Source organism: Falco rusticolus, chromosome 2 (assembly GCF_015220075.1).
Source record: "Falco rusticolus isolate bFalRus1 chromosome 2, bFalRus1.pri, whole genome shotgun sequence".
Taxonomy (NCBI): Eukaryota; Metazoa; Chordata; class Aves; order Falconiformes; family Falconidae; genus Falco; species Falco rusticolus.
Genome location: NC_051188.1, coordinates 12,602,100 through 12,623,043, shown reverse-complemented (window position 1 = coordinate 12,623,043; position 20,944 = coordinate 12,602,100). Strand labels below are relative to the sequence as shown.

Below are 20,944 nucleotides of genomic sequence, written 5' to 3'. Positions count from 1 at the left end.
TATTTCTGAAAATAGTTCTGGGGTCCACCTATTTCAGCGTGTCCAAAAAACGGCCTTTTAAAAAGCTTGGCCTCCCTTGCTCTCCTAGTGAAAGCTGCAGCAGTTGGCTGTGCTGAAATACTTATTCCTCTGCATGCTGAGTATCTGCTGCATCACTTGATACCCAAATCTATCACTCCAATGGGTGACTCACACCCATGAGGCTGCAGAAATCAGGTATGTGCTTCCTACTGTCATGGTCGTTTCCAGTTTTGTAGTATCTGAAGCGATTAATCCACGTTTCCTCTTCAAGCTCCATCGCTCGGTTTGTTGGAGGAGTGACACAGCATTTGCTTCTTTTCGCTGGCTGGATGAAGGCACAAGTATTTCTGGCAGACAGCCTGGACTTGTGAAATTGCAAATGCTAGTGTCTGTGATTCCTTGTGTATGTGCCTCGGAAACATGGCTGGCCCTGAAATTTTTGTCCTGAGAGCTCAGATGTCCACAGGAGACAAACACAGAAGATGGTCCAATGTGGATGAACCAACTTCTTATAAGCACTCTACAAAATCACTGAAGGGAAGTATTTTGCAGTCTTCAGCCAGCTGTATCTCTGGGCATCAGACACAGCAAAACCAGGTCCTGGGATCTTGCAATATTCAGGTTTTTCAAATGCTGTTTATACACATGAAAGCAATCTTGCTGGAATGCATGAAACTATTCTCTGGCAGGTTGTTAGGAGAAATTCAACCTGTAAGTGTCTTCTGCATGATTAACTTGAGAGGCTTTTAGGTCTCTGTACCCTTAGAAAGTGATCCACTTGGCAGATCAAGGGGTGCTCATGCTTATTCTTCCAGGCATCTTTCTCAAGTGTGACTAGAAGCATCTAAAATGAGGAATATAAGGGAATGTTCCTATGATCTAATCTGGGGCATCTAGAGCCCCGTCCCTCAGCACAGTGAAGGAAGAGCCCCAGCAAGCAATTTAGAGAGAATCTGATCTAAGTTTTTGGTCAGAGACCTAAACTTAGAGGAGTCTCACTTTTATGCTGTATGTTCCAGATACGAAAAAAGGTTGGATGAGTTTAAAATGCTCATGAAAATGCTGTTTTCTCCCACCGTTGTGCTGAACAAGCAATAAGGCAAGGAAGAATCGGGCTGTCTGTGTTTCTGCCCGGCCTATGTTATTTCCAGCCCTGATATGTAGATCAGATCTTCAGCTGTTGCAGGTCAGCGTAACCTCAGGAACTACTTGGACCTCTCACAGTGTACGCTGGCGCAGAAAGCATCCCTCTACGCTCCAGTCAAGAGTGGGAGTTATTTCTAAAAATAAGAAAACTCTTCAGCTCTTTCACTATAGCTAAAAGAGTTCATACTCAACAGGCACTCTGCCATGGTCCTGCTGCAGTTTTGTTTTCTCATCTGAGGCAAGGACACAAGCAGGCAGTGCATGAAGTTCAGATATCCATGGAAACCCCAGTGTTTAGCAGGAAGGGGGGATTCTTTTTGCATTAGATGTAGCAGAAAAGAGGTGGCTCAGAAGGAGGCTAGCAGGTGCTAAGACCAACTCGATGAAGCATACTGTGATTGGCTTCCTAAAGTTGCACGAGTGAGATCGGTTCTTCTCGCTAAGCCTGGTACTCGCCCGGTGCTTGGCCCTGAGGGCTGCTGGGGAACCTCAGTTTCTGGCTGTGGAAAGGAGCATGACAGCTGAGGGAGTGGAGGTTCAGACCAGGGGGTCACAGCGGGTCTGGGCTTTGCCACCAGCCTTGCACCACCCTGAACAGTGTTGCAGGACTTCACTGAGCCATTTCTGGAGTTCTCTTTCTCCTCCTCCTCCTCCTCCTCCTCCTCCTCCAAGTTCCTGGTATCCAGGGCAGTTTGCAGCCAAAGCATAATGCCCTTGAGAAGTTCATAGTGTCAGGTGGTCAGCCACTGGTCCCTGAAGAAATCCACAGAGGTGCCTCAATCTCCACCATCCTCACTTTAAGTAGCCTGTGATGCCAATTAACACAACTGAATCAAACTGTTCAGAGTGGGAACATCATGCGTAAGTTTGGTCACCAAATGAACAGAACTTTGCAGAGCTCTTCCCCTGCAAGCAGCTTTTGGAAAAGCAGGCATCTGCCACTGAGCGGGCTTCCATGAATGGATCTGAAGCCTTTTCTTTCTTTTCCTTTAACTCTTTGTTTCTAAGGAGAGAAAAAGTCAGCGCTGTGACTCCCAGCCTTGCACTGGGCACAGAATGAGCTGCCCCACAGAGGAACAGAAAGGCAGAAAAAATTCACCCCCCGCTTTTGAGGGTAAATCTGCAAGAAGCAGAAGCCCATGCTGTGACACAGATGCCAGCTCTCCCAGCTGGGAAGCAAACAACCTCCGAGGGTGTTGTGGTTTAATAAAAAATTAACTATTGTTTCCCTTCTGTCCCACCAAAATAATTCATCAATTCAAGGCATTTCCAGGAGAAAGAGGCAAAAGGTTTGCCCATCCTTTTCCACCCAACTGTCCCTGAACCACTTCTGAACTAGGAATGCAGAAATGCAACTTGCAAAAGGCTTTCAAGGGCTCCTGACAAGCTTTGGAGAGAAAGGGAGAGAAGAGAAGAGGAGAAAGGGAGAAAGGGGTACTTCGTCCCAGATGCACAGGCCCCTGCCAGCTCTCTGCCTTACAGAAATCCCTCTCCAGCCACACACTGCTGTTACTGCTCAATACAAAAGCAGTGATAAGGAAAATCCCCTTCTCTCCCTGGTAAATGCAGCAATGTTTTGCATTTCTGTGGAGCTTTTCATCCACCTCTTTGAGGTCCATGAAGGAGCCTCTTCAGAGTGGCGTGGAAGGAGCCTGCGTGCTGTGGGGTCAGGGAGGGAGGGGCGGATGCCCAGCATTGCCCGCAGCTCCTTGCTGTGGGCTTAGCCTGGAGAGCAGCATTTGGTGTCAGAGATTTAAGCAGCAATGCAACCAGTCCTGGCATGGGAGAAAGCCTGCAGCAGTGAGCTGCACAAGCCCAGGAGATGCTGGGCAGGGGTTCGCTGGTGTGAGCTGCCAGAACTGGCAGGGCACAGGCAGGACAGACGCTTGACAAGCTTGTCCTGCACCGTGAGCAGAAGACCAAGGTGAGGCAACCTGCAGTACTCCTCAGTGAAAGCATGGGGAATGGCCCCAAAAGGGGCAGCAGAGGTGATATCCAGCCAGACCCAAACTCACTGGAAGGGTCTGAAGGAAAGGGGAAGGGGAAAAGGAAGGAAAGAGGAAAGGAAAAGAAAGGAAAAGGGAGAGGAAAAAAGAAAAGTCTATTTCAGAAAGTCTGTATCTGTGTTAGAAGTCAAAACCTCCCTTCATTTGTGTGAACACAAGTCAGCTGCAGCAGCGATAGTGAAAGGCAAACTCAATCTTAAATGTTTTGCTTTACTGCTAATTTGTGATGCTTATGAACAAAACCCCAGTTGTGCTGCCAGCTCTGAGGAGCTTTCACTGTCTCTGCCTCTCTTTCTGCTCTTTGTAGGTTTTATATCTCATTGTAACATCAGAGAATAGGGTGCAATGCACCTTCTTTGCACCTAGAGCATCACTGTGCTGGGGTTTCAGCACCAGCAGAGCAGGTGGGGGCTTGTGGTGCTTGGTAAACTCTCGCTCAGCCCTTGGCTGCTGCCCCGGCCCCAGCTGGCACTGGGAACGGCCCTGCAAGGGCTGCAGCTCATCTGCAGAGCTGGGGGCGTGTGGCATGCACAAGTGGTGTCAGCAAGTGGAGCGGGAGTTGGGGGCAACCCCAGAAGAACACCTGTAGAGGTGTGATGCTTCCAGCCCAACCCTGACACCCAGCTGGCTGCAGGGACATGCTCGCGGTCACGTCACCTTCTTGGAGGCAAAGTCAAGAGCAGGTTACTTTCCCCGTGCAAGGAAACAGCATGGTGTCACGGTGCAGGCAAGCACCAGCTGGAGGGTTGCTGGGCTGCCCCTGTAGCCTGCCTCCACCCCTTGCTGCCCCTCGCAAGGGGACATGCCTTTCCCACTCTGGGCTTTCTTCGGTCAGGGGTTGCTAAAGCTAAAATGCATAAACTGCAGGCATGGGAAGTGAGGAATGAAGTTCAGAAGGCCACCAGCAGTTTTAGATGTTTGGAGTCATAGTAAAGCTGCTGCAGTAAAGCCAGGCTTACATCAGGATGAAACAGTTCAATGGAAGCAGGGTAGCTCCAACCCAAACCTGCCATTCCTGGGCAGGGATGCGGGAAAGCACATATTGTCCAAGCGCAGGGGCAAAGCCCCACATCCCTGGCAGTGGTGTAGCCCTTCTGTCTTCTGATCTGCAGTGGTGCAAGCGTGGGACGAGAGTAAGGCTCAATAGCAGTGGTTCGTGAAGGGTCAAACTGCTGCTCAGCTAATCCCCTGATTTATTAGGCAACTGTTCTTCCTTCTGCCATCGCATCACTGACGATGGAAGATCAGCAGGCAGAAGAAGTAGCACATCGTAGATTCATAGGCTTACATGGACATTTCGTGAACAGCAGAGAAAGGACCAAATGCAAAAAAAAAAAACCAAACTGGCTCCAAGTTGGTGATTTATACTCTTTTCTCAGGGCCTGTTTGCCAAGCAGCTGGTGTTTTGTGTCAATTGCTTTTACAGAAGAGCTTTCTTTGATAGGTACCGTGAATGGACCCTACACAGTTTATCTTACAACAAAATCCCTCCCCACAGCTTATACAGGCTGGCAGGGGATGAGGGAGAGAAAAAGTTGGGCTTTGTTGTGTTTTTATTTACGCAGAACTATGAAAGCACATTTGGGGGAGCCTGCATTATCTGTGCAAAAACATAACAGATGAATTCTATTAATGGATGTAACATGTGGCTGGGTTCAAGCTAGAGTTGTCATTTGAATATAGAAGTCAAAGCCAATTTATTGGAACATATTTTTCTTTTCAAAATATTTTAAGAAAGACAAAAAAGTTTGCGCAACAACTTGGCAAGAAGGTCTGTTGAGAGGAGGTATTTTCTATCTTGCAGCTAACATAAGGGCTGAAAAATGTGGCAGTGCCGAGCAATCCTGGATTCCTTCTGGAACTGAAAGAAAGTGTGCGGGATATAATTGTGTAAGAGCTCAATAAATTTTGAAGGGTGGGTTTGTAACACTGCCTTGGGGGCTGCAGGTGGCTCCAGAAGAAAGTCATGGGTTTTATTTCAGTAACAGTCATCAAATACTGTAGCTAGCTAGCTATGCACTCGTGTGGTCCCATCTAAAAGCCATGGAATTATTTTAAAATAGAAATACCCATAACAATCACTATGTTTCTTCCATGCCAGATGGTAGAAAGATAAGTTGGATTAGTCTAGTGTGTGTGCAAAAGCTAAGGCACAGAAATGAGCTTTCCTGGCGACTGCAAGGCGATAAGCATCAGTGCTCCGTGGTCTTCAGGGTATGGGTAGGCTACGCCAGGCCAGTCCTTGTTGTGCTGTTGGTCTGTCTGAATTTCCCTGGATGCCATGGGAGGCAATGGCCACGGAGCAGAGCTTTACCTACATAGTAGGTCAGACCCTGGCATTGCACCTCAGTATTGAGAGAACTGCTGCGTAACAGGGAGCATCAGACTCCAGCTGTGGATTCTTGTGTTGTGGGGTAAAAATGCTGCTGCGTATTAGGTTACACAGAATTACGTGGTTTAGTTCCTATGGTGAATTGCAACAAAGTCAAGTCAGAGAACTGATGTTTCTCACGGCTGTTGTGACCTCTCCAATGTATCCTATTTTCTTTGTAGCTGGGCGGCTGAGGAATACCTGACTGTCAAGTGATCCACCGTAGGCTGAGTATTTTTGCGTGTGGACTGAGAAAGCTGTTTCCTACATTTGGTCAAACACTGGTGGAGCAAGTAGACAGGAAACATATTGCTGCCAAGGGAAACCATGGCTAAAAGAAGACAAGCAGCGTATTGTCATCCCATGTTCGTTCTCATGCTGTATGTGCATGGTTTGAGTCCCCACGTGCCTTCCCCTGGCCTTCTGAGAAGGCTTGTTGCCATCAGCTTCCTCATGAAGCTGCACACAGGGAAGAGGAAGCGGATCTAGATCCGTCACAGAGACCAGGGAGACCCTAAAGCGCTCTTCAAAGTGCTGTCCAGTTGCATCTTTGGTTTACCATTTGATAAACTCTAAGCCTATTTAATCCTGCCACTAATGGGAGTCAATTTGCAATCTCACAGAGGTTGCTCTTGTCAGGGAGGTGACGGGACGAATGTAGTCAGCAGCATTCACCCCATTGCAAAGTAACGACTTACCACCTCTGTATTTTCTGAGAATAGATGCCACTTCTAGCAATGAGTCTGTAACTTCTCACTGCTGCTCACCAGATGGTAGGAACCAGCAGATGCCGAGTTTGTTCCCTTGTGGTCAAACCAACTGCCATATGGCCCAATGCAAGTTTCCTGAAAGATCCCCAGGACGGCTCCATTACTTCTGTTAACATTTCCCAAGCTCCTGGTACAACATTGAGGTTTTCCACTGGAACCACCTGGCACATTTTCAGAGTCTTCTATGAGTGATGAAGTTACTCAATCCCCTTCGTACTTTGTCAAACCCTTTGTATCGGTCACTTGTCCTGAGAGCCTGTGGGCTGTGTCCTGTACTTGAGCTAATTGCATAAAAAGGATTATTTCCTTTTCTTGATGCTTGTTATTTTTTTCATCCTTCACAAGCCATTTCTTCTGTTTCAGGATCAACACTCTGTGGTAGGCCAGGGAGCTGGCCCCACTCCAAGCTCCAGTTCTTGCTCAAATCCAAACACTGGAAGTGGTTACATGAACTCATCCCAGCAATCAATGTTGAATCAGCAACTGATGGAAAAGAAACAGGCTCTGCAACGGCAAATGATGGAGCAAAAACAACTCCTTCTACAGCAGCAGATGTTGGCAGAAGCCGTAAGTTTTCCAATTCCTTATTTTACATGGAAAAGATTATCACAGAAACAATAGAAAAGAAAGCTAAGACAGGAGAAAGCAAGCCCTCAAAACTTGGAGGTCATTTTGGCAATGCCTAGAGCTTCTAGAGTGTGCTTCGTATTTTTCAGCACTTTGCTAAGCCCTTTCAAAACCTTCTTCAGTTGATGTGAAATAACTCAAGTATCTAAGCTACTGTGGTTTTGTTATGAGAATAATCTAAGTGCATGCTTAATTTGAGGCAAATGAATATTGCCAGTGGTTTTCTTTGCAAAATAAGCCAAGGTGCACTGCTATGCTACTTCGCCACAGAAGAAAGTTGACTTCCAGGCTCTGCAACCTAGGCAGCATGGTAAAAATTGCCTGTGTGTAAACAAGGATCGGGTACGTTGATTTTAGTGTTCAACACAAGTTTGTGTGCTTGGCTGGGATCATACAAGCCCTCCTTTCTCTTTTTTTCTGCTCACATTTTCAGCTATTTGTAGCCAGTTCTTCTCTCTCCCATGGTATCTGAGAGACCAGCTGGGAGTTTCTGGTCATTTTATGAGGTGTGGGGGATATTTGTTGTTGGCAGTGATAAGTGCTAGAAACTGTTAGTTCCCCTAAACTGGCATTGCCATTGATACTGCATGAACTGAGTCAGCTGAAGGTGCTTCATGTCCCATCACCCATGGCCAGTGCAATGCCGGGGGGACTCCCAGCTGCCCAGAGCAGTAACACATGCTCTCTGCATCCTCGTATTTACTGTTCCTTGGTAGTTTTGCTTGCCAGAGCACAGAGAAGAGAGAAGTCCTAGAAGAGGAGCTGAGCTTGGCATGTCCTTGAGGCTGGCAGAAGGCAATGCAGGTGCTCTGCGGCAGCTAGGGAAGGGCTGCGGGGAGGATGCTGGGGAAGGATGGAAGTGGCACCGCCACCTGCTTTGCTTCCCCCAGGCTGCAAGGACAGCAGACCCCAAGCCTGTAGCATATTTACCTCAACCTGCATCTCTCAGCCTACAGGGCAGACCCATTCATGCTGGCCTGACATTTCGAATCCAAAATTTTCTTTTCTCTATAAAGATGTAGACTCAGAAATACAGAGACATATAGTGGATGACATTCAGTAATTAAAGAACAACACAGAACTGGAAAAACATTCATGGTTTTGTGGGGATGTTTTCAAAACAGAAATGATTCACTTTTTTATAGAGAATATCTTTTTGTTTACAAACTTATTTCCATTCCAAAAACACAAGTAGAAAGCTTGAGTTTGAAATTAAGGTTTTCATTTGTCCTATAAGGGAAATATTTGTTGACTTTTTAATTTATGCAGAAGAAAACTGAAGCTTCAAGTCAGCTCTACAAGCTGCAGTTTTCTGTCAGAATTTTTAACAGAATGCAAAGTTAATTGCTCAAATAGCTCCTTAAAAATAAATAAAGTAGAAATCAAAATCACTCTATGGAATGTGTTGGGTTTTTTTTATCAGCTCGCCTTTGCTTTTGTGTCATGTGCACAGAAATACACACAAAACCTGCTACAGTTTTTACATGTATTGCAGGGATTTCCTGGGAGATAACTTGTCTTTCTTCATCACAAGGGTTCAGGTCAAGCGGTATGTTAAAATGAGCCTTATAAATCTTAATCAGACCCCTCACTCGCAGAGTGCATTATGGAAATGCCTAAATACCGCAAGAAAGGCTCTTATCCCAGTGTTTTAAGGTGCTCCTGGCAGAAGAAAAAACAGATTTTTCATGAGAAGGTCCATTTGCATGCTCTTTCCAGGCAGAAGATCCCCAAATTACTCTGATGGACTTCCATCGCCAGCCAAGAGTGATTTTTTCACACTGATGAGCCAGTTAGCCATTCTAGCAGCCAACCCAGCACAAAACCCAGGCTTACAGCAGAGAAGGGGTGATTCACAGGGCATGAAAACCAACCAGCCCAGCACTGTTCTTGCTAAACCTTGGCCATGAGTCCTGCTGGTATCCTTGGTGAAGAGGCACATGGGGGTGGACAAAGCAAGGGTTTTGCTGATTTTTGTGGAAGCTACTCTGGTGTAGGAGGAAGGAGAGAGTGAGGGGTGGATATGCCTATGGATGGAGGTGATGAGCTGACATCCTCTGCCATCTGTGCACACTGAGAGGGCTGCATGAGCGAAATGGGCCGATGACCATCGATGCAGCCAAGGGGCAGGTGTCAGCCTTGCAGGTCTGGACCTTGTTGCTCCCCAGCTGATCCTGGCTGGCTGTGTGTTTGTGTTAGACCTGGGTGTTTGCCCTGTCTCTGTGCTTTCTTTGAAAGCAAACGCAGCTGCACAGACAGGGAGGGAGCCATGAGGAACCATCAGGACCCTCTGTCTGATGATAAGCATGGTGAACAAGATGGTGTGGACATCACAAGACACTTTGTTCTGCAGTGGCCAATGTTCTCAGAGGCTAAGAAACTCTCAGTGGGTTTAAGGAAAGTTAGGCTGGACTCAAACACAATACAATCAGCATAAAGGTTTCCATACAATGGGTGATGGCACAGGTTTACAGATGCTCTTCTATGAACCAGGCAGGGTGAAAGGAAGGAACACTTCAGTTTTGTACATACAGAGAAAGAAAGAGGTGGACAATACACAGAGCCAGGAAAGCATGAAGAAAAGCAAATGAATATATTTCTATTCCAATCCTCTAGGAGAAAATAACTCCACAGGATCAGCTGAACAGACACTTGACACGACCACCACCAGATTACAAAGACCAAAGAAGGAACATGGTCAACATGCAACAGGCAAACCAATATTCTGGTAAGTACCCATGGGCTAAATGAAACTGTTTCCTTCCTTCCAGCTGGAAGACCATCCAGAAAAGACATCCATGCACTGATGACCAGGGCCTAATTTTCTGGGTATCCACTTACATCACCACAGAGGCAGTGGGTGGTGGGTGCTGCTGTCCTGTGCTATTTACCTTACTGTCACGCACCACTGAGAAGTGCTGATGTATGATCTGGAGAACCAGCTGGAGGTTCATCCAGACTGATGCTGCATCCCTCAGGCATGGGGAAGGAGCGACTGGTACCCCTCCCGTTAGTACTTCCTGGGGCAGATGTGCACCCAAATCCTTGATATAGAGGTATCCTCTTGACTATGCAACCTCACTGCATCCAGATGCTTCTCTCATGTACGTGGTACATCTTGCTTCAGAGACTGAGATGAGAACCATCCCTCCCTTGGAATGACAGCGTGAGGACCCTCATACTGATTTTTAAGTACCTCACATGACACCATCATGGGCAACCAGAGCTACCATCTGAACTTTTGATCTGTTTAATATGCCACAGCCATGGCCTCAGCGCTGCTTCATAAGCAGCATTTCAACAGATCAGTCAAACAGTAGGGTAAAAGCCCCTGCTTTCTGCCAGAACTGCCCAGGGCAGAAAATGCCCAACGCTTCTGGACTGGTCCTTTGTTTCACGTCTTGTGCCCTCACCTCCTTGGAGAGTATTTTTGGGAGCATGGGACTGCCTGTTTGGCTTTTCACACTGTTCACCTTGCTGGTTAGCTGAAGGCTGCCCTGAGAGCAAAGTCAGAGTAAGGAAAAGATGCTGAGGAGAGAGAGAAGGTGGGGGTAAATGCAGCAGATGAGATCAAAGAATGTTCTTTATACTGTAAAGCGCCTGTGCATTTAAGTATAAAAAGAATCCTTTGTTTTCTAGTATATCTTTGTACACAACACAATGAGGAAAAAAAGATGGTTTGGTTTGGTTTTCCATAGCTGTTGTCTTTGCAGATTCAGGCAGGGATCTGAGTCCTTCCTTCCTACCTGCCTGTCCTTGGTTGCAAAACTTTTTCAGCTTCTGTTATGATTTTAATGAGTTCCCAAGTACAGCTTGCTCACATGCTACCCCTTTGCCCAGCCTGCTGGCCCTGGCATCAAGAGCGCAGCTACATGTGGAAGAGCCGGGCTGGCCTGCTCAGGCAATGTTCCGGCACTCCTTTGCTTTGTTTACAAGTTCTAGCAGCAATAAGTTCGCTGCAGTCCGGAAGCTGCTGCTTTCTAACGGGACTGACTGTTTATAATTTTCAGTCCACTTGCACAAGCATTGCTGATGCCAGCATAATAACCCAGGGTGAGGGCAATGCCACAGGGCAGAAAGCCCTGCTTGCTGGCTTGGTACCTCCTGCGCTCATAAAACAAATGCTTTGGCAACCCTGGCAGTTTGCTGGGGAATCCTGTGATTTGGTGTGGTGTTTAGAGGCTCATTCCTGGAATCAAATGATTAACTGAGATTCTTGGCTTTTACTTAAAAACAATCCATTTCTAGCCCGAGAGGGAAAATGGAAATGACTGCAGCCACATCTGTGAAAGGCTCCAAAATAAGTAGATCTCCATTGTTATGTGGCTCTTCTTGTTCTTAATCTGATGGACTCTTTGCCAGTCTCATGATATTTGGAGGCCCATCGCCTAGTTTGAAACATGTGGGATTGGCAGCACTTGTCCATTCAAATCTCAAGTCCCCACTGAGTGAGCCCAGGGAGTACAGCAGCTTTTCAGGCAAACCTGGGAGAAAGGGCTGTGCTGGGAGCACGCAGAAAGGCTACCAGATGGAGTGATTAGGAAACTCTTGTATAAGGGAGTAACAGCAGGGAATCTGTTCCCTTTTTCTGGGAATAGCTTTGCTCAGGTTAGGCAAGAAGAGACAAAAAGTTAAAGAAAATAACATAGGGGCTTGGAGATACTTGGTTAAGCATTTTATTCCTCTACGCTTTTCCCCGTGGCGCCATGTCATGGCAAGAAACACGAAGACAAGAGCAGGTGAACTGGGCAGTGTAGGCGTTTCTCCAAATTGTCGTAGCCTGGGGTGCCCAGCTGCTGTACACAGCACTGCCAGGGAAGACATTTCTTCCCATCTGGAAGAAATCAGAATGGAAAATATTTGCTTTAAAAATAAATGGATAAAAATAGCAATACAAAGAAAGAGGAAGCTTCATCTTTTGCACAACAAGTATAACCCATGTCCCAACCACTTGTGCTCTTTAAAGAGCACGGCATTTGCAGAAGCAGTGCTGGCAGGATCACCCCAGGAGGGGCTTTATCCCAGTGGCAAGTGAAGTGGCTTCACAAACTTATAGTTCAGCTAAAGGGAGAGAACCAGCTCTCCCCAGATGGCTGTTCCAGGTCTTTTGAAATGCCATCAATTTCTGTGCCATTCCTCCTCTTTTGTACTGCTATAAGGGAGCAAAGAATCAGGGCCCCCATCTCTATCCCTGCTTCAAAAAGATGTTACAGCATTTCCAAAAAGCAGTGAGCAACATAGAACCCGCTAGCAAAGCCAAAGATGGGGCTAATCGTGAGGCTGCCCGCTGAGCTCTGATTGTGAGAATCTGATTGTCCCTGTGGCAGTAAAAACAGGTGGACTTCTCATCGCATCTCCTGTCCCAGGGACTGCCTAGCTCAGGGACTGAATTTAGGTTAGGACAATGTAATTGTTAGGACAATTAGATCCTCTGTAGTCAAGGGTCTCCTGCTTAGAGCCACTTTGTGGAAAAACCTGCCTTCCGAGATAAGGTGAGCCTTTTAATTTAGTTATCTATGTTTATATTGATTTGGAACAAGGAGCTGTGGTTGTGGAGTCATGCTCAGTGTTAATAATGATTTGGGAAGAGATTATTTTTAAGTACTTAAGGAAAAAAGGAATCCTTTGCATCCATTACTAAATGGAAATAGCATGTGTATAAAAATAATGCAGAAAAGGCAGAAATATATGACAGTTTTTTCTTTGGTTCCAATCTGAGGGAACAGAACATCATTATGTTGCAATTTCAGCAGGAACAGTATATTAAGCAGCTGTTCCTAAACATAGACTTTTAAAATATGTATGCACATGATTTGTCTTCAAGAGTTTTAAAAGAGCTGGCTGAGAGGTTCTCCAAATTCTTAATGTCACTTTTTATTTAGTCTTGAAACTCCAAGGAAGACTGCTAATGCCATGACAAAACCTAAAAGAGTAAGTAGGTAATTGCAGCCCTTGTGACCTAATGCTGAACTCAGCAAAAATACTGCAGAGCTGATACACCCCAAATAATAAAGAATTTTGGAAAGGAATATAATTAATATCAGGCAACGTGGGCTGATGTAAAAGAATCTTTTCAAACTCGCGTGGTATTTTTTTCAATGAAACCACAACTCTGATTGATTGATAGAGGTAATAGTTGTTCAGGTAATGTCCTTTAAAGCATCTGACTTCATGCTGGATATTTGGGTTAAGAAACTAGAGCGATACAAAATTAACATAGCACATAAGGAAACGGTTGATAGGTCTCTGGGTATCACTGTAAACAGGCTGTGTGATTGTATTCAAAAGGGCAAACACAATCTGAGATGATGCTGAACAGGGAAAAAAAGAGCTTACTTTACATCCATGTTGGAGATGTACTAGAGCTATTACTGTGACCAGCTGCGATGTACAGCCTTGAAATCAAATGCTGAAAACTGTCAAGTTCTGAAAAGAGCTCAGAAGGACCAAAGGACTGGAAAACATGCCACACACTGAGACTGATTCATTTGGAGAATGCTGCAAGCGTGATCACAGTCCTGAAGCACCTGTGCAGTAAGAAGGAACTGATGATGGACCAACTAACAAAATTAATCACACAAACTAATATATAATAAGATTTGATGACAAAGTCAAAGTTAGTCAAGTTCAGTCTGGTTTTGTTGTGTGTACGAAGGATCAAACAAAAGCAGCGTCCCATGTCCAACAATCGCTCTAGTTGCTACCTATGAAATAGCAAAGCTCCAGGGCTATATGTTCCTCCGTTCCTCCTCTGGGAGAGGCTCAGGGAATTCCTGAAATGTGGTGGTACCTTGGTAGCAAGCCCATTCAACAGCTTTTCTCACACTTTGGCAGCCATCCAAGGTGGTACGATAATTTATGTTGTACTCTGCCATGTGGCAAAGATTTCCTTGGCTGACCCACATGTCGTGTGAAGAAACAAATTTCCTTTGCCTTGAACCTGGTTTGTCCCAGCTGCAGTTCTTGTAGGGCCTGTACTGGAAGCAACAGTAGTGAATTAAGCTGTGGAGCAGCCGATTGTGTGCAGAGGTGGGGATTCTCTACGGTGCCATTTACACTGGCTGTGCTTAGAAAACATTTGTTTTTTTCAACTGATCTCTCAGGGATTAATTCAGAGCCATGCACTGCACCAGCAATCAGCCTACATTGCATCAATGACTTACTGTGGCCTCAAAATAGGGACTACGTAGCCGCAAATCAGCCACAGAAGTTTGGAGGCTGAAGAGAAGATAAACCTCTCTTCTTGTGATTCATTGGCGGATGTCAGGTACAGGAAAATCCTCCACTGGGCAGAATTAGCCATGAATGGTAGATCCATGCCAAATCATAACTTCTAGATTTTTGATGCACAAAAGGTGATGCTCGTGTGCAGCAAATGCCTGCACATCAGGTATCATGTGTGGCTCCCTCACCGGCAACTCAGCTTCTGCAGGGGCAAATGGCTATAGCCCAGCTGGGAATAGAGCTTAGAAGGGGCACATGGGTGGCACTCGCCAGGCACAGCGCTAAGGTGTGTTCTTGTGCCTGCTCAGCCACCGTGTGGGAAGACAAGTAGGTCACAGACTGGGCTGAGCTGCTCTCCCAGCTCCTGGCTGGCAGAGAGGCTCCTACTCCTGCAGATGTGTGAGACATCTTGGCTCCTGCTATCATGTGGGGCAGGCATTTCCAGAAGTGATAGATACCACTGCTGTAGGTGTCTTAAGAAAGGTGGAAAAGGGGCCTGGTGACGGTGCCAACCACTCCCCGTTGTATCTAGAGGGAGCCAGGATGAGCCGTGCCTTGTAAGGAAAAGTTCTTCATCTCCTCTGCCTCTGCTCACTGACGCTTTGTCCTGTCTGAGGTGTCTAGTGCTTTTGTAAACAAAGGCAGAAACATTTTCTCTCCTGCCCAGTGGTTCTGTCTGTCTTTCCTGGTTCCAGTATTTCTCTTACAATAAGCACTGGTTTTGGCTTATCTGATATCCTCTGAAGGGATGGAAATACCACCAATAGCTTCATATAGGCCAAACCAAGCTTCGGACCGTAGGCATTTTCAAGGCCTTAAGTAAGTTCATCTCTTATGAGCAAAGTATCTTCTTCAAGAAATTCTGCTGCTAGAAAACTGGATTTTTAACCCGTTGGTGTTTGAATGGCACCATGCATTGATGCACTTATGATTGTTTTAACACTTTTGCTTTCTCCTTTCCAGGTGGTTCACCTGCTGTGAGTATGAGCTCCAACATGTCCCTATCTAACCCAATTTCAACTCATAGCATCATGCCCCAGAGCTCCAGCCTCATGTCTACCCCTGCCGGGACCCGAATGCCTTCTGTTCCTGCTGCTCGGAGTATGAGCTGCTACGGGAACCTTCCTTGCAACCAACCAAGCGCATACAACGTGACTTCAGCAATGAACCAAATGCAGCCACACAGAAACCAAAATCAAGTCCTGCCCAGTCAGAATAACCCCATGATGTCTCGACAGCAAACCATGACGCAGGGAAACAACATAGCAGCTTTTGGAACAGGGTCGGTGGTCAACTCGCAGCCAGTAAGGCCAAGCTTGAACCATGGAGCCACAGGTATCCCCACGCAAAGGCCGACCAACGTGATGATCACGGCTACTTCCACTGCCCAGAACTGGGCCCCACAGGAAGCTGCAGTGAAGCAGCAGGATGTACTGAAACCCACAGGGGTCCGTTTCCCCACCGGCACTCCGTATCCTAACCAGTCTTTGCAACGCAATGTAGGCAACCAGCATTTTCCTCAGCGTGCATTGGCACCTCCCAATCAGTTAACATCTGGAGTCCAGATGAGGCCTCCTCTAAACCAAATGCACCAGACTCTAAATGGACAATCTGCTGGCTCACTACGAGGTCTCAGCATAAGACCTAACCAGCTGAGAGGACAGACTGTGCCTACCTTGAATCAGCCAGGAGCAAGTATGACACCTCCGTCATCTCTGCCATCAACCAGTTTTACATCTACCAACCAAAACTCTCGGGCTTACCAAGGGAATGACCATGGTAATGACCTAGCATTTGACTTTCTGAACCAGCAAGGTGACAGTATAGGACCCGCGCTCAACAGTGACTCAGACTTTATAGATTCTTTACTGAAAACAGAACCTGGTAATGATGACTGGATGAAAGACATCAACCTTGATGAGATTTTGGGGAACCACTCGTAAGTGACAGTACCAAGGGTGAAGCAGATGAAGAGGCAGTAAGGACATTAGTTTTCTCTTTAGATGCCAACAACCTGCTTTATTAATTTATACTCCATAACTGGGCTGTCCTTTAAAATACCACGCAGGGCGACTGCCCTGTTTGAAGAGTTGCTCTAGGAAAAAAACTGAAGTCTCCCCTGATGAAACAATAATGCAGGTGATATTCATGCCTGCCACAAAGGAGTGAGAATGCATGAAGGGTCTGTTCCCCACACCGGTGCCCAGCATTGCAAACCTGTCAGTTCTTCTCATGGGGGCTGCATCGAAAATTGTGTTTAGCTTCTCATATATGCAAGCACCAGACAGTGGTATGGGTCGTGGAACATCATTTCTCTGAGTGCAACTAAGAGCCCGAGTGGTCCAGAGCTCTTCAGTCATTGTGTTCGCAGCCCTTAACTTCCTTGGGACTGCTCAGCGCTGACAGCATCAGGCCCTGTGTAAATCTCATTGCATTACAAAAACTGTTTACTTCTGTACAGTGCAAACTCACATTTGCCTTCCCAATGATTTTTGCTTTAAATCCTCTGTGTTTTGTAGCACACAAAAGAGTAAGTGGTCTTGTCCAAGGGAAGAAGGAAACACATCATCCAGTGCATTATTCAGTGCACTCTAGCATTCTCTTTCTCCCTTTCATCAGTGCTTGCAGCGAGTATCAGAGGACGCTACTGTCCTGCCAGCAGCACAATCGATTTTGGGCATTGAGGGAAACATGAGAAGAACTACACCAAAGCTCAGGATCCTCACTTTGCCACCTTGCCCTGTCCCAGGGACTCCAGTGACTTAATGGACAACTTCAGTGAGAAGGGTGCTCACGATCTGACCCTCACTGACTACTTTCCCAGTCCAGATTAGAGGAGGGCAAATGCATGAAGTGGATCAGCTAAACCACTGTCTTCATTTTCATCTTAACCCATGGCGAGTGTCAGGTAGTTCAGTCGGGTCCTCTTCTATCTGGGTTTACCCCAGCAGAAATGCCAGCATCTCTGTCTGGGGAAGAGGCTACCATTTTGATTGCACAGCATTTTGGCTCCATTCTGCTTTCCCTTGGCCACATGGGGAGAGTTGAAAGAGGTCTAGTGATGGCCAAGGTCCCCACAGCCTCCATCAGGCAGAGTATGAGAGACGCTGCCCCTGAAGCTAGCATGCACTTAAGTCATAACCACCCAGGTTACTCACAGCAGGAGGCTCCACTCAGCCACATCTGTGCTTGTAAATGAAACAGGTTTGGGGACTATTTCTGGGTGCTAGACTCAACCATCTGTTCTGGGTTTAGGGATGGCCCAGCAACCACTGCCCAGAGCAACTTCTGTGTATCACTAGGCAGTTAACCTGGGGCAAGGACCATTCCTATAGACAGTCTGCAGCCACCTTGCTTTGGAGGATAACAGAGCAGAGCAGTAAGGATACAGGTTGTTCCACACCGCTTAACCTGGGTGCCAGGGAGTAGTCTCCACTGTTAAATTTTCTCCTATAGACTTGGTCAGTAAGCACATCAGAAGGAGGTGCTATGTCACTATCAAGCAGCTCCACAGTGAGTTAGACAGGAGGGTTCATACATGGGAACAGATCTTGCAATTCAAATGAAAATGCTGTTCTTTAAAATGATGTGGTCTGACGTGTTTCTCAGCCTCCTCTGAATTAGCTAAAACTAGATGTGGCAAAGGAATACAATGCCTACATTCACATGCCTCAGCGCCAAAAGGCATTGCTCTGCCCCGTGCAAGTGCTTTATTCACCCTTGCTAGTGGCAGTGGGATGAATAGGCTACTTGACAATAGCCTCTGCACTTACCTGACCTATTTCTCAAGAGAGGTTTTAATAAGGCTTTTCCAGTCATTTCACCCTGTCATGTCATGTGGGCACAATTTTTCATGATGTTTCGAGAAGCACCATCACACAAACGAGCATCAGCACCTCCAGGAAAGGTGTAACGTGGGCATTTAGCTAGATATGCCAGTTGAGACAGGCTGGTCTGTGATGCTGTTCGTTCCCAGATACATTTTTCATCAGAGGGATGAGAAAGCCTGCTGAAGAGTCCTTTCTGCTGCCCCAGCTAGTGATCATGACACATCCCTGCACTGTGTAACGTGGTGGCTCAGCTGCCCAGAAAGCTCCCTCTTCTCCCCAGTTTTGGCTGGGGTGCATGTGCTCCCTTTGAATTGCCAGTACAATTTTTTCCATCTTTCCAGAGTTTTTCAGCCCAGATCACTGGCTCCCCACCTAAGTCTGCACAGATACAGATGCAGTCTGACAAAGGAGTCCCGTATAAATTGTGCAAAAGTAGACTGAAGTAGTAGCTACGTGAGTTTAAAGTGAAGGGAAGATCAGCTCATCTGTCACACACACAGGAACACGCGCCATCCGTGAGCAGGTCAGCCATGACTGCCGACGCTCTGGTGGAAACAGATGACTGTGATGCCACTAAGGCCAAGGCTGAGTTAGTATCATCACAAGCAATGGGCACTGAAGTCTGATAACTTCAACTACCCTCACATGCCATTGAAAAAGCCACCACTGGTTCCTTTATTAAAACCAGGTTGTTTTCCAGATCCACAAATGATGCAAAAAATATTGCTTAGCTGAGGAGCTGGTCCCAAGACTTCAGGATATCATGCGGCGGTGGATTCAATGCTGAGCTTTGTCCCGTTGGCCTCAGCCTGGCGTGGAGAAGGCACTGGGCTGTGAGGGCCATCCCTGGGATCAAAATTTCACCCTGTCTTAAGTAAAATCAACAAAGGTAGAGGCCATTTGCAGTCCTGTAAATATATGCCTGATGCATTTGAAATGTGAGCTTGTGAAAGACTCTTGCAACCAAAACTTGAATCCAATATAATTTCTTTGGAACACGTGTATTTGAACAGAGCTAGTGTCTTTTCTTTCTTTCTTCGCAATGGCTAAGTGCACTACCCTTATAGTCTATTTTTCATCATTGACCGGGCACTCTTCGCAGTATTGGGTTGTAAATATAAAGAATTATTTGTTTTGTAAACTTTTGTAAAAAAACAAAACAAAACAAAAAGTAATAATATTTTGGTAGGAATAATAAAAATCATATTATTTGGGTTATATTTATACATATGTGAAATAAATATACTATCAAAAAGTTGTATTTTATACAAAAAGTCAACGGTTACCTTTTGCATTCTATACACAAATTTTTGTATGATATGATTGTTTATTTTTATCTGCAGACTTCAACTTTGGATTTTGGGGGAGGGCAGAATGGGGTCGTGGTTAAATAGCTGGGTATGACCCCAAGCTCACTGAAACCAATGGAGTCTTTCCATTGCCTTCACAGGGCTTTGATTCAAGCCTTTAAATCACCTTCAGATATGTTTCACATCTGAAGCTCTCTGGAAACCTCAACATGAAAACATTCCAGGTTTCAAATTATTTCCCTGAAAAAGGCTTTTATTATAATTATAATTATTATTATTATTATTATTGTTATTATTATTGCAACTTTTGGGAGGCAGGTGGGACCTATGTAACTGTCATGTCCTTGTTGCATGTATGTCTGCTTTATATTTTCCCCATATTATAAACCAGTGTTTCTCTATACAGACTGAAAGGAAAACTTGCTGTACAGAAATGTTTGTGTTTATGCATTTTTACATGTGGCTGTATATACCTCTTAGTACTATGCAGTGACACTTATTTGACTCCATTTATTTTTCACCTAAACATGAATAGTATGTTTTTCAGTAGCTATCAAAACTCTGCCAAGTAAACCAATCAAAATTATCCCAAGTGTCTCTTTTCTTAATATGAATTTTATAGTGAATGTGTGTTTAGTCAACTGCTCGTTCGTCTGAGTAAATTCAAATTACAGTGATATTTTAGGAGAGGTGAGAAAAAATGCATCTGGCAACTTCTGGGAGCTCAGTCTGCCTCTGCAAGAGAGCTGCGATGTTCTCCTACTGACTGGAGACACGGTTTCGCTACTAGCGAGGGTTAACAAGTAACACATGGTATTTTAGCTCCTGGTTAATGGATTGCTGTAGTCTTGCAGCACAGTAATTTGCTCTAGGACCCTGCTAAAGTTAAAGCAGAGAGCCGGGTGCCCCAAGAACTAGGTACCTTGAGAGGGCTGACCAGGTTCCCAAGCCCATGCCCTGCCCTGGACCATGCCCTGGAGATACCTGCCCCTCTCTTGCCAGTAGCAGACACTCCGAATGAGATGCCTGAAATCAGACCACAGGCTTCTCCTTCCCTCCCTGCCTGTCTCACATTATGCCTCATTTTAGCCTAAAGAAATTCCAGCATGTACCAGATCACACTGGGTTGCAGATTGTTTCATACAAGTATTCATCCCCGCCAGGCTGGTTTTAGCAGGCCAGCCCTAAGGAAGAGATGCCCTGTTCCTCGAGAGGCTTTCCTCCTTAGCCAGGCTCCATCTCCAAGTGGGTGGCTCATCCCACCCCATGAACTTAGTGGCAAGGTGTGGCAGAGGGGACACTTGGAAGGGACAAATAGCACAGCACTGCCCGTGCTTGAAGGCTACGCTGCGCTATTCTCAGATGCAGCAAACGCAAAAGGGCTCCCTGCACCTTAACTGCTTCACTGCTGTTGGTGATGCTCAGGGACCACCATGAAGCTCATCCACCCCTTCAATCCCCCTCTGCTCACTGTCCCCCACGGGGTAAGGAGGGAGACACCTTCCTTGGCTGCCCCCCACGACCCCAGCTCTGCTGCCTGCTGCCCTCCCATTTTTTTGCTAGTGCTGCTCAATCCCTCCGTTATATCTGACTCCCACCCACAAATGGCTCCTGTGTCCCTCCCTGGCATCCAGGGGCT

The 20,944-nt window shown here is 46.2% G+C and overlaps 1 protein-coding gene across 1 annotated transcript in view; it reads left to right on the top strand.

Moving 5' to 3' along the window:
- The window catches only part of MAML2 (mastermind like transcriptional coactivator 2), a 215,097-nt gene extending 195,206 nt beyond the window's left edge, over positions 1-19,891 (top strand). The window contains exons 3-5 of the mRNA XM_037377502.1: positions 6,678-6,881; positions 9,558-9,669; positions 15,129-19,891. Of these exons, the coding sequence (XP_037233399.1) occupies positions 6,678-6,881; positions 9,558-9,669; positions 15,129-16,108 (1,296 nt within the window). The 3' untranslated portion in view covers positions 16,109-19,891. The remainder of the gene's footprint in view (positions 1-6,677; positions 6,882-9,557; positions 9,670-15,128) is intronic.
- Positions 19,892-20,944: the final 1,053 nt, after the last annotated feature.